General features: G+C 41.8%; 1 protein-coding gene across 4 annotated transcripts in view; it reads right to left on the bottom strand.

Moving 5' to 3' along the window:
- Window positions 1–21,904, bottom strand: part of LOC135984850 (sodium channel protein type 5 subunit alpha-like) — a 226,460-nt gene that overhangs the window by 136,290 nt on the left and 68,266 nt on the right. For all 4 annotated transcript variants that reach the window (XM_065627523.1, XM_065627522.1, XM_065627521.1 and 1 more), the window contains exon 8: window positions 6,087–6,150. In XM_065627523.1, the coding sequence (XP_065483595.1) occupies window positions 6,087–6,150 (64 nt within the window). The remainder of the gene's footprint in view (window positions 1–6,086; window positions 6,151–21,904) is intronic.

Below are 21,904 nucleotides of genomic sequence, written 5' to 3'. Positions count from 1 at the left end.
GCTGCGCCAAGTAACACTGATGGAAGCATCTGATAACAGCTCTGCTCCTCAGTACAGTGCATGTTTCTTCTCTGCCCTTGAGGGATGCAATAAACCTTTGCAAGGGACTTTAAATCGTTGCGTGGAGAATGCATAAAGGCAAAGGAATGTTATTACAGCTCGGAGAGATCCAAGTGCTGCATTGCTGTACATGCCGCAATCAGTATGCTGACAGTATGATGGTATGGAGAACCTACCATAAAAATGTTGCTTTTGGTACTCATGGTGACTATGAAAACAGGCATCTGATGCAATTATATGTGTTGGTTTTAATTACCTTAGTAAAATGTCACAACAGAAAAGGAAACAAAGCTTTTTTCTGATGATACTTTAGAAGTAGGACGCGCTCAAAAACTTTGAGAAGTGTTACACCACATGGTCTTTCCTTCATTCCTTATATGCAATAAGCTCAGTGACAGCAGAATTTACCAAACCATATAGAACCTTGTCCCACACTGTCCATTATTTTAATATACCCTGTTAAGAAAAATCAAGGTCACAGTGAGGATAAAGGTAGCTAAAGTTTCTATAGCAACAGTTACCAGGATGCAGTTGCCAAAGGTGCTTTCTTGATGCATCCTGAAGAATCTTTACTGGCTGCCTTTCCTTCCTTTTCACTAGACTTTTTGGTAATATCAGTACCGACACGATGCAAATGTGCTTTCATTGTCAGTAGCATCTCGTAGACTATTCCTGCCCACGAGCTGAATATACAGAACATATCATGTGAAAGAGAAAGAAAAAATTAAGCAGTCTGACCTTGAGATCCAAAGGGGACACAACTGACTTAAAACATGTACACTTTTCTGAAAAGCCAGCTCCCTGTTGTAGTTGCAAGTGAAAAAGTGAAAATAACAGAGATAAGTTTCTCTTTTTTTCTGCTTGTTTACCTCATACATTGATAGCATCTTGTCTGTTTGTCTTTCTCCTAATGGACAAATTTCCTTGCTGTTTCTATTGCTCTCCCAAGCCTTCAGGCAGAAGGGGAAGAAAAAACAGCAGTTTAAGCACAGCAGAAAAATGTCCTCACGAAATAACAACAGGATGAAAGTGGAGATGCTTTAGAGCTGAAATATATCTTGCTTTTCCATGGACCAATAATTCCACGCTGCTGCAGGCCCCATACGTCTTTACTATGTGGGGAAGCACAGGACTCTGCAGTATTGGTCATCTCATCAAAATGAATGGCTGATAGTCATGGAGAAGGAGCAAGCTGCAACTGCACGGTCGGCGTGAAGCAGGTTGGTGCAGCTGACGTGAAACGGTTCCCACAGCCCACTCGCTGGGAAACGTGGTCTGGTGGTCGCAGCTGGGTGATGGCTGGTAGAGGCACTGCTGGTGTGCTCTAGTGAGATGCCTCATTGGATCTGAAGGTGGTATCAGGACGGCATCTCCTCCTGACAGCAGTGCCCTTGGAGATTCCCTCTCTTCTTGCCTGGGGCCAGGCACAAAGGTCCTGCATTTGTCCTTGCTCCAGGTCCCTGAGCACACGCTAAAGTATAGTGTCCAACTATGGGCCTTCCCTTTGGCACTGTCACCATAAATACTCATCTATGGATATGTGGTAGCTTTGCCTTCAAGGGTCACTTTCACACAGTAGAGTAGATGCCTTCGAAAGAACTACGATGCCCAACTATAGGAAGTGCATGGTGCTGCTTGCTGTCATCTACCCTTCTGCAGCCCTTGCAAACCATAGTCCACTTGATGCTAAGACTGGATTTCGTGAAGGCTAGAGCAGATTTCAGCCTCTGCTCCTAGCTAAGATCCAGCGCAATTTGATTATTGTGCCGGATCTCTCCTGGACCTTCCTCAGGGCTAAAATAAGGTGTTCAAAATTGGATAAGCTACTACACTGGGAATGAAATTGAAAAGCAATATTATAAAATTTGCAATCCCTTTGAAAAATCAGGCTGTCTATAGGAGCTTGCTTTATTTATTTTAACCAAATCAAATACAAGAAGCTGAAATCGCAAAGAGAACCAACTTGGACAAATCCCAGTGCAGCCACGTCCAAAAGAACAACCAAATCTAACCCTGAAACACATCTAGGAACATGAAAAATTCTGCAAATACACTACATTTTCTTTGTTAAAAGAGCTTTGCCGTTAGCTTTGCTTCCAGTTTCCAACCAATCTGTGACACACATCTCAAAGCAGAAAATTTTTCCATTAATCTACCACTCCGAATGTGCCTGTTGTGAAACACTGAGTATGCATCACTAGCATTCACTTTGAGCCAAAGAACATCTTTGATCACAATCATTTTATTTCTCCCTACTCCAAACATTACTTCTTGTTTCCATTAGACTCTTTCTTTGTTCTTTGTAAATACAAAGAAAAGTCTTGTAGTACATCAAGGGGAAAAATGCAGCTGGATTAAAAAAAAATAAAAAAAGACACAAAAGTTCTATTTGATTAACTGAAGAAACATCAAATTTCAGGCATTGTGAAGAAAGTTTCTGAGGCATCACATGGGAAACCCCGCAGACAGGATAGTCCTTGTGGAACCAAGAAAAATGCCATCTCCCTATTATTTCTACCATGTCTTTGCAATGTGATTTTCAAAGTAGCTCCTTGAGGTTGCTTGAGCCTACCTAAAAACATAAACAAATGTTTTTTCTTCCAACTACCAGTTAAAGTACTAGAGCTATGTTTGATGCTGCTGAGTGACATACATCCATTCAAATCCCTCCTGAACTAGAATCAATATTAGCTAGATCCATTACCGCCTGTTTTATTGGCAGTTTGGGTGCTTGTTCAGAAAACAGTCCCTCCTAGTAATGTAATAAAGCCCCCACCTTGGAGATAATTAGGTTGTCTGAGATATAGCATCCACTGACGATCATTTCCCTGCTGATTTTGGCCTGCTGCTCCAGCTCAAGTTGCAGTCTCCATCACTACCTGTTCTTACATCAGACCATCTGAGTCTCATCACCTAATAATTGCCATAGTAGATTTAGATTTTTTTTTTTTACTCTGCTATAATAACAGCAACCAGCCAACCTCAGTGTCATTAACATGCTTTTAGAAATGCACTAAAACGGCTTTGTCAATTATCTCGAGATTTAATATCCCAGCCACAACACAGATATCCCTCACTCTAACAACAAATCCCTCCAGGAGTGCATACATGACACTACCTTCCCCACATTACCCTTGGGTCCTCAGTGCAGCCCAGAGGCTGACAAAGCCAAGCTCCAAATTGGGAGCAGAAGCACACTGCAAAAATGCTGTGAACATTCAGACATGGCCTTGCCATCTGTCTTTCCTGATCCCCCTTCCTGATGCCTTGATGGGTTCCCAACTTAAGCATCCATGTGTGTCATTAATTTCTGTACTAATAGACAGGGGAAAACCACAGTGTGATTCGTCCACTCACTCTTAACTCACCTCCCCTGATCCTGTGGTACAACTTGTCCTGAAAGGTCCCACGCATTCAAATTCTATGTTTTACTATTGAATGTACTCGGTCTTGGCTTTGACCATTGAAGGATGAGAGAAAACAAATCCCACTCTGTTAGATATGTCAGCCTGTAAATTATGGTCTCTCGTAACAGGTGGGAATACATGATTCTGCAGGTCCCCTGAGGCCTTAGGATCATCTTCCTAATTATCTTCATGTCTTTAAACAAAGGGATGAGTGTCAGGAACTCTGAGCAAATTATAGCAGACGAGACAATACTCGCTAGTCCTGAGCTAAAAACCAGCATAAAGTAGGAATATTTATTCCACATTTTTAGGCATTTAAATCCAAACTTTACCCAGTGGTATTAAATACTTAACTAAAACAGAAAGAGGCTGAAGAAAAACAAATTGATGCACAAAGAGAAAGTCACTGTCCCTTAATGGCACAGACACTGGTAGGTTTTAATGTATTTATCAAAACAAGCACTCAGACTCTAAACACGGGGGTGGCATTTTCCTCCTCTTATGCACAAGAGCTGGAATTTCTCCCCTGGCTGCTTCAGGCTGTGACTATCGTGGGCACAGTACCTCCCTTGGAGGTTTTCTCCAGTCATGGCTTTTTGCTGACACACTCCAATTTATTGACTTTCTAGGGAAGAAAACAAGCGTGGTTTTGCCAATATGCTTTGCTAGAACCCAACCCTTAAAACCATACTAGCTACTAGCTAGAGACTCTGTGGATATTGGATCAGTATTTAGCTTTCCACCATTTGGGCAATTCCATAGCAGCAGTCCCTAAATTATGCCTCACGATCTATAATCTAATAAACATTTTTTAAATCGTTTATGACCTTAGCAGCCAGCCACCACCATAGTTCAGATCATCAGGGACGGTATAATATTTCACGATGTGCAAAATATTGTTGCTGTGCAGAACATTTCTTCCTCAATATTACTGCCTATTGGCTAGCAAAAGCTGAAGTCCACAAGCACAGGTAAATTGCCAGATCCTGGGATCCCCAGGAAACATCCCAGTAGTCTTGGAGTCCAGCCTGCGCCTGGATAAATGCAATGTATTACAATCAACAAAGCATTTAATTACTGAATGCTGACATTGTACCTTCCTTGGAACAAACAAAGAGGAAAGCATGGCCCTCTGCCCAAGGAGCTTACAGTCTAGATTAGACTGACAATACAGATCAGTCACGCCAGACATGCAGAGGGAAGGCTGACACTTCAGCTTTCCCTTTGTTTTATGTAAATACAGCTATAGACGGTGTCAGCCGAAAGCAAAGTGTGTCTCTCCAGGACCCCATGGCTTTTCTCACCCTCCTGTCCACAAACAAGTTTGTAGCTCCTAACAGCCTACAGTCTTAGCATGGTTTACAATCTCCTCTGACCACACAAGATACTATCTCTCTCCATCCCATCTGAAGTCTTCCGTTTCCATCAAGATCATGAGAACCTGTCAAATAAAACCACACAGGCAGTGCACTTAGACCCTGAGGATTGGATGCAGGAGGAACTGCCAGCATCCACAGATTGTAGGGATATGAATAAAGTCCTTTATCATAGAATGGTTTGGGTCAGAAGGGACCTTACAGACCAGTTCCAAACCCACTGCCATGGGCAGGGACACCTTCCACTTGCTCAAAGCCCTGTCCAGCCTGGCCTTGAACACTGCCAGGGATGGGGCATCCACAGCTTCTCTCGGCAGCCTGTTCCAGTGCCTCACCACCCTCATGGTGAAGCATTTCTTCCTTATATCCAATCTAAATCTACCCTCTTCCAGGTTAAAGCAATTACCCCTTGGCCTATCGCTACATGACCTTGTAAAAAGCCCCTCTCAGGCTTTTTTAAAGGTCTCCTTTAGGTACTGGAAGGCTGCCATAAGGTCTCCCCAGAGCTTTCTCTTCTCCAGGCTGAACAACCCCAACTCTCTCAGCCTGTCTTCATAGCAGAAGTGTTCCAGCCCTCTGACCATCTTCATGGCCTCCTCTGGACTCACTCCAACAGGTCCATGTCCTTCTTATGTTGGGGGCCCCTTTTATCCAGAGTAAGTCAGTATACCACAGGAATTATTCTAGACCTCTTCACTGTCTACGCTACAAGAAAATCAAACACACGTACTCTATAAACATATCACGTACAAACGTAGATCACAACTCAAAACTGAGTACCTTCCCATTTCCAAAGCATGTTATTTTGGGGACTAGCATTTGTTGATTTGTTTATCTTCCTTTGCCAAAAGCCAAGAATTCATCATCAGTCTAAATCCCTCCAGCTTTTCTGTTTCCATTCCTCTTTCATTTCCTTTAAAATACTCTCCACTCAGCCAAAGTGTTACTTACTTTTCACTATTTTTTTAACTGAGAAATTTAAACTTACTGAAAAAGAACTGTAATAAGGCCCCTAAAGATTTTAGACCTGAATAAGTGACACACGCAAACTTCTTTTCCCTGCAGTTCCGACAATTGTATTACTATGCACAATATTGCCATTATCCTCTCTCCTATTATGACTGATACAAGGAAATTGAAATATATACTTCATGCTGGTGAGAAGTGGACAGAATTGAAGGAAAACATAGAAAAAAAAGCAACAAAACCAAACCAGAAGTGAAGATATTTTTAAAGCACTTACCCAGCATCAGTGCTATTGCCACACAGTAACACATCCTCTGTACCATTTTTTATGAAATAGTTCACTGCAACAGAAATAGAGAAATGGCTTTTTAACAAGTACATTCTGGGAACTATAACATTCACAAACATCATCCACCAACCAGCATCTTCAATTGGTACAGTAATTGAAAGATGAATGGCATGCTTTTGCTTTTTTCCTAATTTTAACTTCTACAAATTGTAAAAAACAATATATTTTTTCAAAGCTCTTCAAGCACTTGCTGCTTGTATTTCAAATCTGACCAGTTTAATAAGGTGGCAGTACGGCTGTGGACAATGTTTGTAGGAAACATCACCTAGCCATGTCCCTGGCTGTTCTGAGAACATTGTTACTGAATTCAGTATAGCACTATATAGTGAAACTCAACCATAAGCTTGCCCATAACTGACTCCACACTGATGAGATACATACTAATTGAAATTTGTGATAGAAATTCCTATCTCATAGGTTAACAGTGCAACCAGCTATAAGTCAAAATGTAACAATACTAACGAAGTGGCCCACTCCTCCAATCTGGTGGATTCTGCTCAGCATAGAAAACATACAGTATAAAGCAAAAGAAACATAAAAATACACCCTGTCAAAGAACCAACAAGGAAGTATTCATAAAGACAAATATTTATCAACACAGTCATCTGTAATGGCCGTGGAAACAGACAGACACTTCTCAAGGGAGATTCAGAGGAGGAAGCTAAATGTAAGTGCTGTGGATCATTCCCTGGTTGACTATCAAGGAGGCTTAAGGAAATTAGCACCCCCAGGCTAATGAGAGCCTTTGTGTACACACTCCCTTGCTTATCCCCAGCCAACAAACTCTAAAATTCAGAGAAACAGAACAGGAGGCCAACTTCTTCTCAAAAGAGTAATCAAAACTGGTTTTCCAGAGAGAATCTGAAGAAAAGAGATGTTCTAAGGAGCATCTCTAAAACTCGTGTGGTAGAATGGATAAAAGCGTTGATCTAGAAACATAATAAATGTGAAACAAAGACAGCAGACGACTGATGGAGGGTAGACACACCAGTATGCTTTGCCACAGCAGAGAGGATGTGTTTCCCTGTTGACACAAGACATGGTGGTGGCAGCCTTGCAGATGATGCTCAGAAGAGGTTCTCCATTCCAGGCTGTCTCTATTGTGAAACACTTTAAAAATTGAGAGTGACAGCTTATCTAGGCGGGCTATGCAAAGAATGCTCAATGGCTCAAGCCACTGAACAGATGTGCTGTGGCTTTCTCAGTAAAGCTGCGAGCAGTGGAAAAGCCGTGCCCTGCTGCATGCCAAGAGGGAATTACTGCCCATGAGCTTGGGGTTATGAGGGCACGTGATGGTGTTCACAAGTTATCGGAGCATATATCCAAGCTCAGACTGTATGCTTTTCCACTTTGTCTTACATGTGTGCTTTCTGCAGAAACATCTCGACTGACAGCAATACTCAGGTATTCGATATGGTTAAAGATCTGTCTGTGATCAGTCACCACAAAGAGGAGAAGGATGCTGTGTCTTTCCTCTCCTTTCACCCTCCAATTCTGCTGGTAAAAGACTTCTGTTTTCTCAGGACAGATGGTATATTATTTGGGGTACATAGTGACACAAACCCGTCAAACTTTGGGATACGGAAGAAATAGGGCACAACCTTGAGGTAAGAGACAAACAACTGCAGAAGTTCTGCAAGTTGTTGTGAAATGGCCACCACACGGGGTACCCTGAGCTTGACAAATATGCACGACTCCCTGGGAACCGCAACTTTGCATACTGCAAATGCTGAGACCAGGAGGACCACAGATCTGTCACTGCGTGTTGACCAGTTTCTTTGAGGGATGAAGCTCTGGAGCACAGTGCTGGTTGAAGACTGAACCAACACCTCCTGGTCAACCAAATCAGAAAATGAGAATAGTGTTAGAGCACAGAAAGAGGAAAAGGAGATTCTGTGTGCAAACAAGAAATTTAAAACCTCAAGAACAGGAAAAAAAAATCTGATTTCTGCTGTTGACAAACATGTAACATTCCTAAAACAAGCAATATGGTAGGTGCCAAAGAGTGGTAAGAAATGCATGCTGAGCAACGAGTGCGTAGATGCTGCTGGGAGGGGGTAACTTCACCACAGAGTCTGCAACTTCACAGCAGAACGTCACAGCTACCGTGCCAAACCTCAGCCTGAGGAAGAGCTGAATTGCTGAGTCTCTACTGATAAATGAAGAGGGGATTAGAGTATTATACCCAAGGAGACAAATTGCTGTATTATCAAAAATGCGCACAACAATCAATTTGTCATTCAAAGCAAGTTGGTTTGGATTTTGATCAAGCACGCCAGGCAATCAGAGGTCTTTAAGAAGCAAACAGTCATCACTCTTGCTTTTAAAAACAAACCACCTTGGGATCATATTAACCCATGGCCTCAGCTTTCCATCAGTTAACTCTAACACGGACAAAGAACACAAAACTCCTTTTTCATTTACTGTAGGATTTTCTCTCTGAAACACAAACTGCTCAAACTGATCAACATCACCTGAAAACACCTGAAAAACACAATGACATTTTCATTGTTTAGCAAGATTCTTTTGTTTTGTTAGTTTTTTCACTGAAAAACTTCTGCAGGTCAGCAGGAAACAACTTAGGAAAAGGAAAATGGGAAACAAAACTGAAAAACTTCATATTAAGTTTGGTTTATTTTTTCCAATTTTTAAAGTAAAATCAAGCCAAAACAATGATGCTTGTATGCATATCTGTGTGTGTACATAGTATTTATGCAACATGCCATTCTTTCTAAAGGAAATTATAATAATTTTTTTTCTACTGGCTTTACTAAAATGTTGATGTCACAGTTATGGTGTATACAATGCCTTTTAGGAACTTTTCTACAGGAATTTCCAGAGTAAGATAATTACCTGATCATGTTAAAAGAATTTTTAAAAATTCGTCAGAAAAACACTTGCTTCACATCAGTTTCTGGTCAGTCGCACATTATTTACGCCATTGTTTCCAAATAAACTAATCTATTTTTCAATAATACAAAACATTTCTTGTCAGTACTCAGCAGTCAAAAATTCAACAGAAATATGTTTTCTAATAACCACGTTATCTTCAAAATATATGCACATTTGTTCCTGAGCCTTATAAATATATACTGAGACCCTGTATCTCCAGTGCTTAATATCACTTGTGTCAGGTTGTTTCTATTGCCATTAAATAGGTGTATGATGAATCCATATGTTGGTGTTGTCTTTCCAGGGCTTCTGTTTTAGAGGTGCCAAGTTCAGTAAAGTAATCCTGTAAGGTGAGTGCTCACAAGCAGCTTTTTACCTTCTAACAAAAGGACAGCGAGATGAGGGCAACTGCTTCAAAGCGGCTCAAGCATCAGTAAAAGTAAAGATTTGGCCCAAATCCACACCCTTTGCTGGGTACAGAGTATGACGGAGCTCACAGTACCAGAACCTCACTGCAACTCTTACTTGTGCCAGGTAGACAGAAAGCAGTAGAGGTTTAACTCCATCTACTATGGGTCACGTCTTCCTTGGCGCTGACATTAACACACCTGTAGCATCAAAGAGTAAACACTCCTCTAATGAATTCCTGTGTTTTGAGGAAAAAGTTAGTAACAAATATTACTCGGCACAGTTGTTATACACTAACATTATTATCCCATAGGGACTACTAGTGGTTGTCTTGAGATGTGACACAAAGCCCAGACAGCAAAATGTCATGACTATGGAGCCAAGTAACTTCTGATCTTTCCCATCACCAGCAAACGGACCTTAAACTAAACACAGCCCAGGAAAAAATGCTCACTAATCCAGTTCTCCATTACATTTACATCAACCCAGAGTAATTCAATCTCTCCAACATCCTCAGACCTCCTGGCTTTCCAGGGACACCAAGAAGCTTGGTAGCAGCCCTAACAATCACTGGTCCCTTAAAAATTAGATTTGCAACATCATTAGGAAGGTGAAAATATATCACCTCAGTTTTCCTTTGATAACACCAAGAGTTAGATAGAATGAGGAGCAACGGGCACAGACTAAAGCATAGGAGGTTCCATCTGAATATGAGGAGAAACTTCTTGACTTTGAGGTGCCAGAGCCCTGGACCAGGCTGCCCAGAGAGGTTGTGGAGTCTCCTTCTCTGGAGACATTGAAACCCACCTGGACACATTCCTGTGTGATCTGCTCTGGTGACCCTGCGTTAGCAGGTGGGTTGGACTGGATGATCTCCAGAGGTCCCTTCCAACCCCAACCAGCCTGTGATTCTATGAGCTGCTGTGTCTCCACAAGCCCATGCTCTGCCTCCAACACTGCTCAAATCACACAGCATTAGCCCTACTTTTAAAGTTGCTGTATGCAAGTTGAGAAGAAATACACGCGTTCCTCTAGACTATTCTTGCAATGTCTTCCTTCCACAGTCAATTCCTCATGCTTCTCATGATTTCTGCTGTTTCATTCTACACTTTTTCACATTTGTCACTATCTTTCAGATTTCTGCATTGCTCCATTCCACACCAGGCAATTCTAACAGAGCGAACATTCACGATGGCTCCAGTTGTCAAGTTAAGGGAAAAAAAAAAAAAGAGGCAAACATCCTCAAAAAAATTATGCTCCAGCTTATACTTTGCACACCTACATCACACCACTGAGCAGAAAGCCAGTGCGTGTGTAGAGCTGCAGGGTAGAAGTCCTTCTCATTTCTATGCAAAGGAAAGGAAAAGTTTCCAGCTCAGAAAAATGGAAAAGGTTAGAGTCAGGTTAGAAAACACGGTTTCTGAATCCAGCTTCTGTTCCTCCTTCGAAGACTCAACTGAAATTATATTTTGTCTTTTCTTACGACAAATTCATTCCAATTTGAAAGAAAAAAACCCCTCAACTATATATTATCACACTTGCATAAAGAGCAGCATTTAAATACCATTAATCACCACCCAGAGTGGAGTCCTCTGGCTGACTTTCTAACAAAAACTTCAGAGAGGTGTCTGTTATCTCAGACTATTTATTGCAGCCACATGGGTGCTCACTGGTTGGAGGTTTTCTCCCTGCTCTACAGCTGGCACAGAGCACTGACAGTCACCAAACGTCCCGATTACAAATTTAAAATGCAATTCAGAAAGCCCCACTACCTTATGGTTGTGATACATGACACAGAAACAAAATAGATAACACCCCCTCTCCTCGCACTTCTGCCCACCAGCACAAACACATTGTACCTCCTGGTAATACATAATAATTAAAATGAATCCTTGCTGCACTTGCTGTGTGCACACTGTGTCACATACGGTGAAGTCTCTAATAAATGAAATTGAGTTTGAAGATGAAAAACATGCCTCACAAAAGCAATGGAACAGGCTGTATTAAGGGTATTATTAGGGAAGAATGCTTGGGAATAAACAGCACTGCCAGTTAGTTCTTCCCTGCTAAGAGGGGTTGCAAATAATTATAATAATCAGGTGCTCTCCTGTTGCTCACCCCATGACAAGGGATCGGACTGTCCTCTGCCTCCCCTGGCATTTGCTACTGCCAGTCCTTCTGCTGGATTTTACAGGCTCTTCTCTCCCTCGCTCCTCTCCTTTCTTCCATTCCTTCCCTCCCTCCTCCCCTGGGCACTTGCTTCTGTCCAGCTCTCTCCTACCACCTTGCCCCATGACTGTCTCGGAGGACATTTTCCAACCTTCAGTTAAAAAAGGAAGAGTTAATCGTGAGGATGGTTGGGTGGGTAAAGGGGCAGAGTACAAGCAGACAACTTTTTTTTCAGGATCTTATATCTTTACAGGGTGGTGAAGCACTGTCCCAGGTTGTCCAGAGAGGTGGTGGATGAACCATCCCTGGAGACATCCCAGGCCAGGCTGGACGGGGCTCTGAGCAACCTGAGCTGGTGCAGATGTCCCTGCTCATGGCAGGGGTTGGACAAGACGAGCTTTGAAGATACCTTCCAACCCAAACTATTCTGTGATTCTATGATATCCAGCATTGGCTTAGACGTGTATTTAGGGTAACTACACCCCTGAATTCAGGGACTGCCCTGGGCATCAGCTGTCCTGCAGGACATATGGAAGGGTTGAGAAGAGATCACAGAACACCATACAACAAGGTGCTGGGAGGAAAGTGGTCTCCTTATGCTGAAGTGTCTCTGGTAGACACCTGTCTGTCTATCCCCCCATGCCTGACACCAGCCAAAGAAGCAATTTCCCAACCAGGGCTCAGCAGTCACCGTAGCACAGAAAGGAACGTGCCCCATTTTGACAGTACAGTTTTTTCTCCTCTTTGAGAAAAAGCCACTAAAAATATCAATCGAGCCCTCTGCTAGATGGCTCCTGTGCACTAGGAAGAGGCTCTGAAAGCCTTCAAGATCTGCAGCACCTGGTTTGTGCTGTCTGTGTGGTCCAAGGGAAGGAAAAGCACATCAGGAGCATTCGGAGCTGTGGACGAGAGGGCGACAGAGAATTTAGATGTTGTCAAACTGTTTTAGAGACCACACCAACTCCATGACCATCCCAAGGAAGACGAGACAGGAGATGATGACTAGTAATAAATACACATGCTGGCTTTTAAACATCTTCAGATAACCTCCTTCCATGTCTCTGTGTCTGACCAGGCACGCAGGCCCATGCTCTTAGGGATGTAGGCTGCATAGCACGTAAGTAAAAGCATGTTTAGTACCTCTTGTTTAGACATACGCTCCACATGAATAGGCAGCAAAATGCTGAAGTAAAATGCTGTAAAATGCAGTAAAAATGCTGAAGCAAAATGCTCTCTGGAAGTTTTGTAGAGGTTTTTGCCTTTTGGTGGGTTTTTTTGTTTGGTTGGTTTTGGTTTTTTTGGGTTTTTTTTTTTTCAAGTGTTTTGCACAAAGGAATTAAAATCAAAAGCTGCTGCAAGGGTTGAATGCATTTTTGATTACAGATGCCAGAAAATAGAAGAAAATACTCCTGCTTGTACTGCGATAAAGAAAACAAACAAACTGGATCAAAAATGACTAAGAGAGAGAAGACAAAGGTTAAGATGAAAAGTCAATGTGCAATATCTCTGAAGGCTAGCAGAAGGCTGTATCTGCATCACTTTATTACATTTTTAAGTACAAAGGAAAGAGAGGGTGAGCAGAAAGGTGACAGATCTACTATACACAGTATTTTCCAGGTAAATCAAGTCCAAGGCAAGGACTGAATGAGGAACACTAAAGAGGCCTATCCACTAATTAAAAAAAAAAAAAAGAGTGGAGAAATGCAAAGTGAGATACCGTGTTGTCAGCATGTGAAGTAAACAGTGAAAGACAAAATCCATCCATAACCTTGTCAAGTTTTAAATTCCCTGTATCAGTTCAGGTATAAATACAGAATTTTTTAGGGATTCTTCACCAACACTTTTACGTAAAATGAAGCTGTGATCAAAAAAGATGGTAGTGTTGAGAGGTAGGAGGAGCAGGATGGATAAAGGAAACAACCCATAAACCAGCAGCTTGTCTCATCCAGAGGACAGACCACAGCATTGCTTTCCACGGGGTAACTGCTGGACTGGAGGGTATTGAGAAGAGGGTATTGAGAATGACTGGTAAAAGTTTAAGATAAAGAGCAATTGAAAAATTTGGGATCTTTTATCTTAAAAAAGAGGTGACTATCAGAGTTCCGGTCACAGAACATGATAACAATGTTTTTTGCCCTAAGAAAATTGAGGGGGGAGTAGAAAGGAAAAAAAAAAATCAAAACTAAAGATAAAGGAAATATTTTTCAGTACACTTGCCATTTCAACTGCAGACGTTACTGCCGCAGGCTGCCCCTGTGGCCAAAACATGCAAAGGGAGATTTGTTGCTTATGTAGATAAGGATATCCAGAGTTATAACAGCTAATGTTAATAAAAATTTAGAAAAATATCTATAATCCAGGCTGTATGAATTTCTTCTGGAACACATGGGGCTACTCTGTGCCAAAGACAGATGCTGTTGTAGGTATAACCAAGGCCAGACTGAGCCTGGCAATTCCCATATTTTATCTCCACCTCACTTGGGTGAATTCAGTGTTGATGAAAGGTGTCAGGAGAAAATATTTTCTTACATATTCCTTAAAACCAGCGCAATAAGGGAAAGCAGCAACGCGAGCCCTTCTCTGCCAGTGCGTTCATGGTGTGCCCGGGCTGACGGTTGAGAGTTAAAAGCAAAATCTCCCTCTTGCCTTTGCAAGGCACATTATTGCTGAACCTGGAGGAAGCAGAAGTCTCTGGACAGGCTCCAAAGAGCACAGGCGAGGTCCTTTCAAATGCACATCACTGTGCAAGTCAAGTACTACATTGGTTTGGTAGCCGATGAACAATTTGAAGGTGGACGAAAACTCTGAAAATGTTCAGTCTGAATCTTCTGTGGCCGATCTTTCCTCTAGCAGCTCTCTCCTTTCTGTGAGCAGCAATGCAGTGATGAAAGCAAAAGAAATGTACCTGAGGGACAAATCCTCCTGTTTTACAAACTGTTCCAAGATAAGACCTTACACCACAAAGCCAAAAAAATGCCACTGAACGGCCGGAAAAAAAAAAAAGCAAGTATTGGATACAACAGTACCAATTCCCATGTTTTTCTGATCCTTACACTTTTTTTGCTGGGCCTTTCTTTCTCTATTTAGCTTAAAACACTAAAGTGCACAGATACAATACCCACGTTAGCAACACATCAGAGCATTAATGTTTGAGCATTTATGAAGCTATTTGTCAAAAGATCCACAGCACCTGAACAAAGCCACAATATTTACAGTTAATGGTGGAGTAACATGAATAGATTCCACGCTGACAAGCACAGTCTGAAAGCCCAGAGAGGTTCTTTGTCTTAATCATTGGTTCACATACAATCATACATAATAAAACACCTATTCCAGTCTCAGCCTGATTTATTGCGTCCCTCTTTCCTCCCACCTCCATAATTATTCACCAAACACTCACTGTCTTCTATCACCACCTCAGAGAACACCTCAAACACTTCAGCTCTCCCCAAACTCGCTATACTTATTATCTGACTCGGACATCATTATTTTCTACACAGTTCTCATACAGTTTCAGAATATCTGTTCATACAGTTCCATTTCAGTGGTTCTGAAAGTAAAAATGAAGCAGTTCATCAGGCAGAGCTAACAATCAGGCACAAAACTTAGAAAATATATATAGATGTATACACACATATATTTCTACATATTCGGAGATATATGCCTCAGCATTAATGCCTGTTTATATTACCAATGCATTACACCTAGGGCATCAAAGAGGAGGAGGTGAAAAGACTCTGGAATTATTTCATACTGTCTAGTGGTCTGGAACCTCTCCTGATTTATCAGCTCCAAGCAGCCAGACTGGTTCTGATTGCATTCACACCCTCTGCAAAACCAGCTGCTTCCCATAAGCCTATGATCCCTTCTCAAGTAGCAAGACCATTATTTGGATGGATATCACATCAATCATAGAATCACAGACTGGTTGGGGTGGGAAGGGACCTCTGGAGATCATCCAGTCCAACCCACCTGCTAAAGCAGGGTCACCAGAGCAGATCACACAGGAATGTGCCCAGGTGGGTTTGAATGTCTCCAGAGAAGGAGACTCCACAACCTCTCTGGGCAGCCTGTTCCAGGGCTCTGGCACCTCAAAGGAAAGAAGTTTCTCCTCATATTCAGATGGAACCTCCTGTGGTTCAGTCTGTGCCCGCTGCCCCTCATCCTGTTGTTGGGCACCACTGAACAGAGTCTGGTCCATCCTCTTGACACCCACCCTTGAGATATTTATAAACATTTATGAGATCCCCTCTCAGCTTCTCTTCTCCAGGCTGAACAGACCCAGCTCTCTCAGTCTCTCCCCATAAGAAAGATGCTCCAGACCCCTCATCATCTTTGTAGCCCTCCACTGGACTCCCTCCAGTAATTCCTTGTCCTTCTTAAACTGGGAAGCCCAGAACTGGATGCAGTACTCCAGATGCGGCCTCACCAGGGCAGTGTAGAGGGCGAGGAGCAACCTCCCTCAACCTGCTGGTCATACTCTTCCTCATGCACCCCAGGATACCACTGGCCTTCTTGGTCACAAGGACACATCGCTGGCTCATGGTCAACCTGTTGTCCACCAGGACTCCCAGGTCCTTCTCTGCAGAGCTGCTTTCCAGCAGGTCAATCCCCAACCTGTACTGGTGCCTGGGGTTGTTCTTCCCCAGGTGCAGGACCCTACACTTGCTGTTGTCAATTTTCATCAGGTTCTTCTCTGCCCAGTCTTCTAGTGTGTCCAGATGTCGCTGAATGGCAGCACAGCCTCCTGTTCTATCAACCTTTCCTCCCAGTTTTGTGTCACCAGCAAACTTTCTGAGGGTGCACTCAGTCTCTTCATCCAGGTCATTGATGAACAGGTTGAACAAGGATGGACCTAGTACCGACCCCTTGGGAACCCCACTAACTACAGGCCTCCAACCAGACTCTGCACCATTGATCACAACCCTCTGAGCTCTGCCATCCAGCCAGTTCATGACCCATCTCATGGTGCACTCATCCAACTCACACTTCCTGAGCTGACCTTTGAGGATGTTGTGAGAGATGGTGTCAAAAGCTTTGCTGAAGTCAAGGTAGACAACATCCACTGCTCTCCCCTCATCTACCCAGCCAGTCATACCATCAGCAAGTTGCTCTGCAACCAAACGTCATCTATGAAGAGTGCTCATAGTCCTCAAACTTAGGCATCTACCATGGCCGGTTAGATGGACCATCTTTCTAGGCTGCCTAGTATGACGGAGGGATAGAAAATGAACCAGGCTCCTTGTCACCTAAGGAAATTCGTTCTCCAAATCACTCCCACTGCTTTGTTGCATGTAGTTAGGAGCTGCAAAGACTAGGTACCTAAAATAAAGCCCCAAACTTCATGTATTTATACATCTTTCTAAATATAGAAGCTGAAGCAACTGTAAGTGTTCCAGGCCTAACTGGAAATGACAAAACATTTCTCTTTATGTTTGTTGTTGTTGTTGTTGTTTTATTTTTCTTCTTAATTAAAGCTTTCTTTTCTTTTTTCTTTTTTTGCGCCCCCCCCCGCCCCCTAGACTTTTGGTAACTACACAGTTTGACTCCGGAAGAAAAGAAAAATGACTGTCATAAAATGAATGCCAGAATCTAGTCTGGAAGGAAAAAAAAAAAATCCCTGAAAAGTCCTCTTCTAAATTATAAAAATGGCAGTTGATTCCTCTCAGTAAAAGGTTAATAAAGCTTAAACATTTTTTCTTTAATTCAATATCTTAGACAGAGTTATCTAAAAGAAATTACAGGGGTTTATTTTACCTTACAAGATACTGATTGTGAGAGAAAACATTGAAAACAAGAACCTCTCAGAGTGTCTCTAAGTAGGGTATTTAGTTTAAAGAAAAAGAAAATACTGGAGTTTAAGACTATCATTTCAAAAGTGATTTTATAATAATTTTACTATATTTTTAAGGTTTTTTCCTTGTGTTTTTCTTATGCATTGTTCAGCACTTACATTGAGCTCTGCTCTACAAAAGAACACACTATTTAAACTGGGACTTCTACTTACTACTTACTGACTAGTCAATAATCCATTTTAGTAATGGAATACATAAATGACATTAAAGATTCTACAATCATCAGCCATGTGAATCAACTACACTGAGTCCCTTGGTATGTCTAAGCCAGTGACACATCTGACATCATTTACCTTTCAATCCACTCTGACTCACACATTCATAAAGCTTCACTTCATCAAATACATCTTTAATTTAAACACCACAACCTAAGACAGGCTTTCAAGCATGCTATTTGCAGCTGCTTTCCTAGAAATCTTTATAAGTATTGGAATTAAGATAACTGACAGCTCAATAACTTTGATATTGATATATCGATCACATAATTTTCATAATGCTGTGGATGTAAACTATCACTATTTTCTACTTTTTTTTTCAATTCATTTTTATATATGAACACTGCTGCATCTACGACTTCAGATTCCCAGGTTTGTTATTATTAATGTCTAAAAATAATCCTCCTTGGGCTTATTGACTGCAATTCCTTACCCAATCTAGAATTGAAGGTAGAGAAATCATTACTTACCAGTAGTCAGTGTTTTCCCAGGCGAATGAGCTGTGTCTCCATTTTAACTTTACCACTGGCACTTGACATAAAAAGTTTTTTAGCCTGATTCTATCTAACGCTCAACTGTCCCCCATCCCATACTCCATTCATACAGGACAAGAACAGTCCTATGGAAGAGGCTGGGAGACCTGATGAGCGACTTCTGCCTTTATCTTCCTTTTTCCCCTTCCTAGGTTTGCACTGGTAAGCATTACTCATTGGAGGCAAAACCACACTGGAATACCTTTTCTGATGAGACTTCTTCTTAGAGGCACATGTAAATTGTGAAGACCTAGAGTCATTTAAATTGGTAGAAAGAACAGAAAAACCCTCCTGTTCATCGCAAGACGGATGTGTTCACCAAAAAGCAAATTTTCAACCTGCGCCTCTGCTGTGAGTTGAGGAGAGACTATGCAGATGTCTTATATTACCATGACTGTTGTGCCCAGTAGAACTAAGTCAAGAAACCACCTGCAGTAGCTCAGATGAAGATTCTTTCATAGAAATAGCTTTTAATGACAATGCCAAGAAAGTGTCCTTATCGACAGTCTGATCAGGAACATTCAGTGTCATTTTTGTACACTAGAACTCAGGGATTAGTGAAAATAAATGGAAAAGATCTCTCAGTGTGAATTTTCCCCCTGAATCCCCATGCTGGAAAAAACAAGCAGAAGTGTTGGATGGACAGGTAGGAGATCCTCACTCCTGATGGGATTTAGTTTATATGATCATCTCATGGGAGATGCACAACAGGAGGAGAAAACCCAACAACTCTCAAAAACAGTAGCAACCATGCAATGCAGGATTGACAAGTTCATGCAAGAAAGATTAAGTAACAGCCAAAGGCCTAAAAAGGGAGGTGGTGAGAGCTGACCGCTAATGGACCTATCGTGCACAGAAATGGATCAAATATTTTTTCCAGATTTAGGAAAAAAATACTTTTCTTCTGCCACTAGAATTCCTGCCACCACCACTACTGGTGCTGGTATGCTGCCTTTAGTGGTGGTGGAGGCAGGAACATGGGTACAGGGGGGCTGGGAAGCACCTGCACCACCAGCCAAGATGGTTGGGGTGACCACAGAGGTAGAAGAGGAGTGGTGTACCTAAGGGCAGGAGCTCCTGAACCCTGGGGGCATGGTGAGTATTTCCTCAAGGATCAACCAAAAATCAAGCATTACCACATAACTGTGGTTAAGCCAATGACGATGCAAAGGAAGTTTACAAATTGACTTTTTCCCCCCATTCATAAAATCAAAACAAGAGGATTAAGAAGATAGATGAGAAAATTTTCCTGTCTGGGGCTAAAAGAAGATAAAATTAAAAAAAGAAAAAAGCAGAGTTGAAGCTATCCTAGGTCTTCTACAAGACCAAAATGTCTCCTGTACCGAGTGGCTGTGGCACACAGCTATCTCAAGCTAAAAGGGGCTCACAGAAAGATTGAAAACTGAGTTCACATCATGACTATGTCTCTCAGCTATTTCCTCTGCAGCACCAGGCAATTCTTCACTGTATTACCCTTTTAAGGGGTTCTACTCTTTCTTGTTTTCCCATTCAAGCAAAAGAGGTTCAATGGCACAAGAGGAGGCTGATGCCATTTCAGAGGCTCCCTGCTGTCCTTTAAAACATTAAAAACTCTCTCAGATAATCCAAAGCAAAATTTTGTTCTCCAAGAGAGCAGAACTGGCATATCACCCCTTTTTGGTGTCCTGATGAATAGAATTAACAATTTTTCCAATTTTGTTTTTGAGTTTTTTACTCCCTTATTTCTTTACATCCTTTAAAAAAAATATATATATATATATATTACAAATCTCTGACAATATTTCAGGTTTCTGTTTTCTGTTTTTTAGATTAGTATCTCTGCTCCAAACTGATTCAGCCACATTGGTTTTGAAGTCTCCAAAGAGCTTTTGTAATTGTCCGTGCTCCTGTCGAGTGAACTCTACTTTCTCAACAGGTTGGCCAATTTTCTCCTCTAGTTCTTCTTCAGAATAAACACTGACACTACTCTGTTTCTTAATACATTCCTCTTTTTATCTAATTTGGTCTGCCTACACTTTAATCTAACTGTATGTATTGCTTAATTCCCTGCAGCACTTGAAATTCAGACTCTTATTAAATTGTGGTCAGTACTACTTTGTTAAACAGTCACTTCATTTCACCATAGTACTTATGCAAAATGAAATATAAAGCACTATCCCATCTAGTTACAAAATGAGCTAGTCCTTCCATTTCTGAATTACTTTGGTGCAATAGTCAACATTAAATGAAAATCCTACTTAACATTGTTCTCCCCAACCTAATAATTAAGCAACCTCCTCCTGCATTTCGAGGAACACTTCATAATTCTTATTCAGAAGTCAGTATATTTTTCCTATAAATCTACTTTTCTTCTAGCTCTTCAGTGGCCACCTGCACTGACTCAACACTTCAACTATTTAAATCATTTTTGTCCATCCTCCATAGTTAACATCTGTTTGCCATAATGAACTGTGTCTTTATTTTGAGATATTGCGAAAACATATTACCTACTATTAATGTCACACACTCATACTTTAATTCACTTTAATCCATTACCTCACCAAGTTGATTATCTTTGTAACAGGTAAATCTGCTTTAGTAATAACAACAACTATATTTTCACAACCATATTAACCATTTCTAGATTTACTAAATGAATTTATGGGAGCGTCTCCTCTTCTCCCCATATCAGGACCACACAAATAAATTTGGTCATGGCATGCTGGAGCAGCTGTACAATTCCTACCATTTAAAGCAATGCTGCAGCTGGCCCTGACATTAACTATATATTTTTTTTTGAGAGACCATCCAGTGATACATTTACCCTATTCCATTCCTAGAGAGCCAGACTATCTTCACAGCTCCACTTCATCTCTTCACCTTTATTGCAGGGCTTTATACTTCCAGCGTCACTATTTTATCTCTCAATGCCTCTATGAAAGAGGGAGAGCATCACCTCACAGAGCTGTCAGTTATCTGCAGGTGGAGGAGCTGTGAAGAGCCTTAATCCACCACGGGTGCAGAGACATCTTTGGTAGCTCCTCAAGTACTCATCTCCAAGCTGGAAGCACGGAGCGCATGGGTGGGAAAACACGCCAGCAGGCTCATCACCAGCCAGCGTAGGTCCAGTGTGTTTTTTATTGCTCTGGCACGGAGATATTTCCACATTTCAGCTAAGAGGGCGATATTGAGGTGACACATAATCTGATGGTCGGGGTTAGTCCTAAAGATGACCCTTGTTCAGCCAGAGCTTCCTGAGCCACCCTTCCTTAATGCTGCATCAACCACATCATGCATTAAAGACACCAATGCTGAGGTTTTTTTACTCCTTGAATACAACCTTCCTAACACCACTTCCTTCCAGGAACTGAGAAGGACGCCAGAATTCACCAGTGGGGAATGGTGGGACTGCCCTTGGCCCAATCTCTGGACCACGTAGCCTGGCTGAAGACATGTACCATGCTGAGAAGCCAGCAGAGGTTGGGGCAACCTTATGCCAGGCATCCGACTGAGCCCTGGGTCAAGCCAGGAAACTCCAAAGAGTCAGGTTCAGGGTTTTTATAGCACAGATGGCTGGAGATATATGAATGAGGACTGTAGGGTCCACATAGTCAGAGAAGAGGTACCCCGTGACACTAGTGACCAACCAAACCAGCACTTCCCAAGCAAATTTCCAGTTAATGAGCTGACTATGT

The sequence above is a fragment of the Caloenas nicobarica genome, chromosome 2 (assembly GCF_036013445.1).
Source record: "Caloenas nicobarica isolate bCalNic1 chromosome 2, bCalNic1.hap1, whole genome shotgun sequence".
In the NCBI taxonomy this organism is placed as follows: domain Eukaryota; kingdom Metazoa; phylum Chordata; class Aves; order Columbiformes; family Columbidae; genus Caloenas; species Caloenas nicobarica.
The sequence above is the reverse complement of the archived record's forward strand: the minus strand, read 5'-3'. Positions and strand labels throughout refer to the sequence as shown.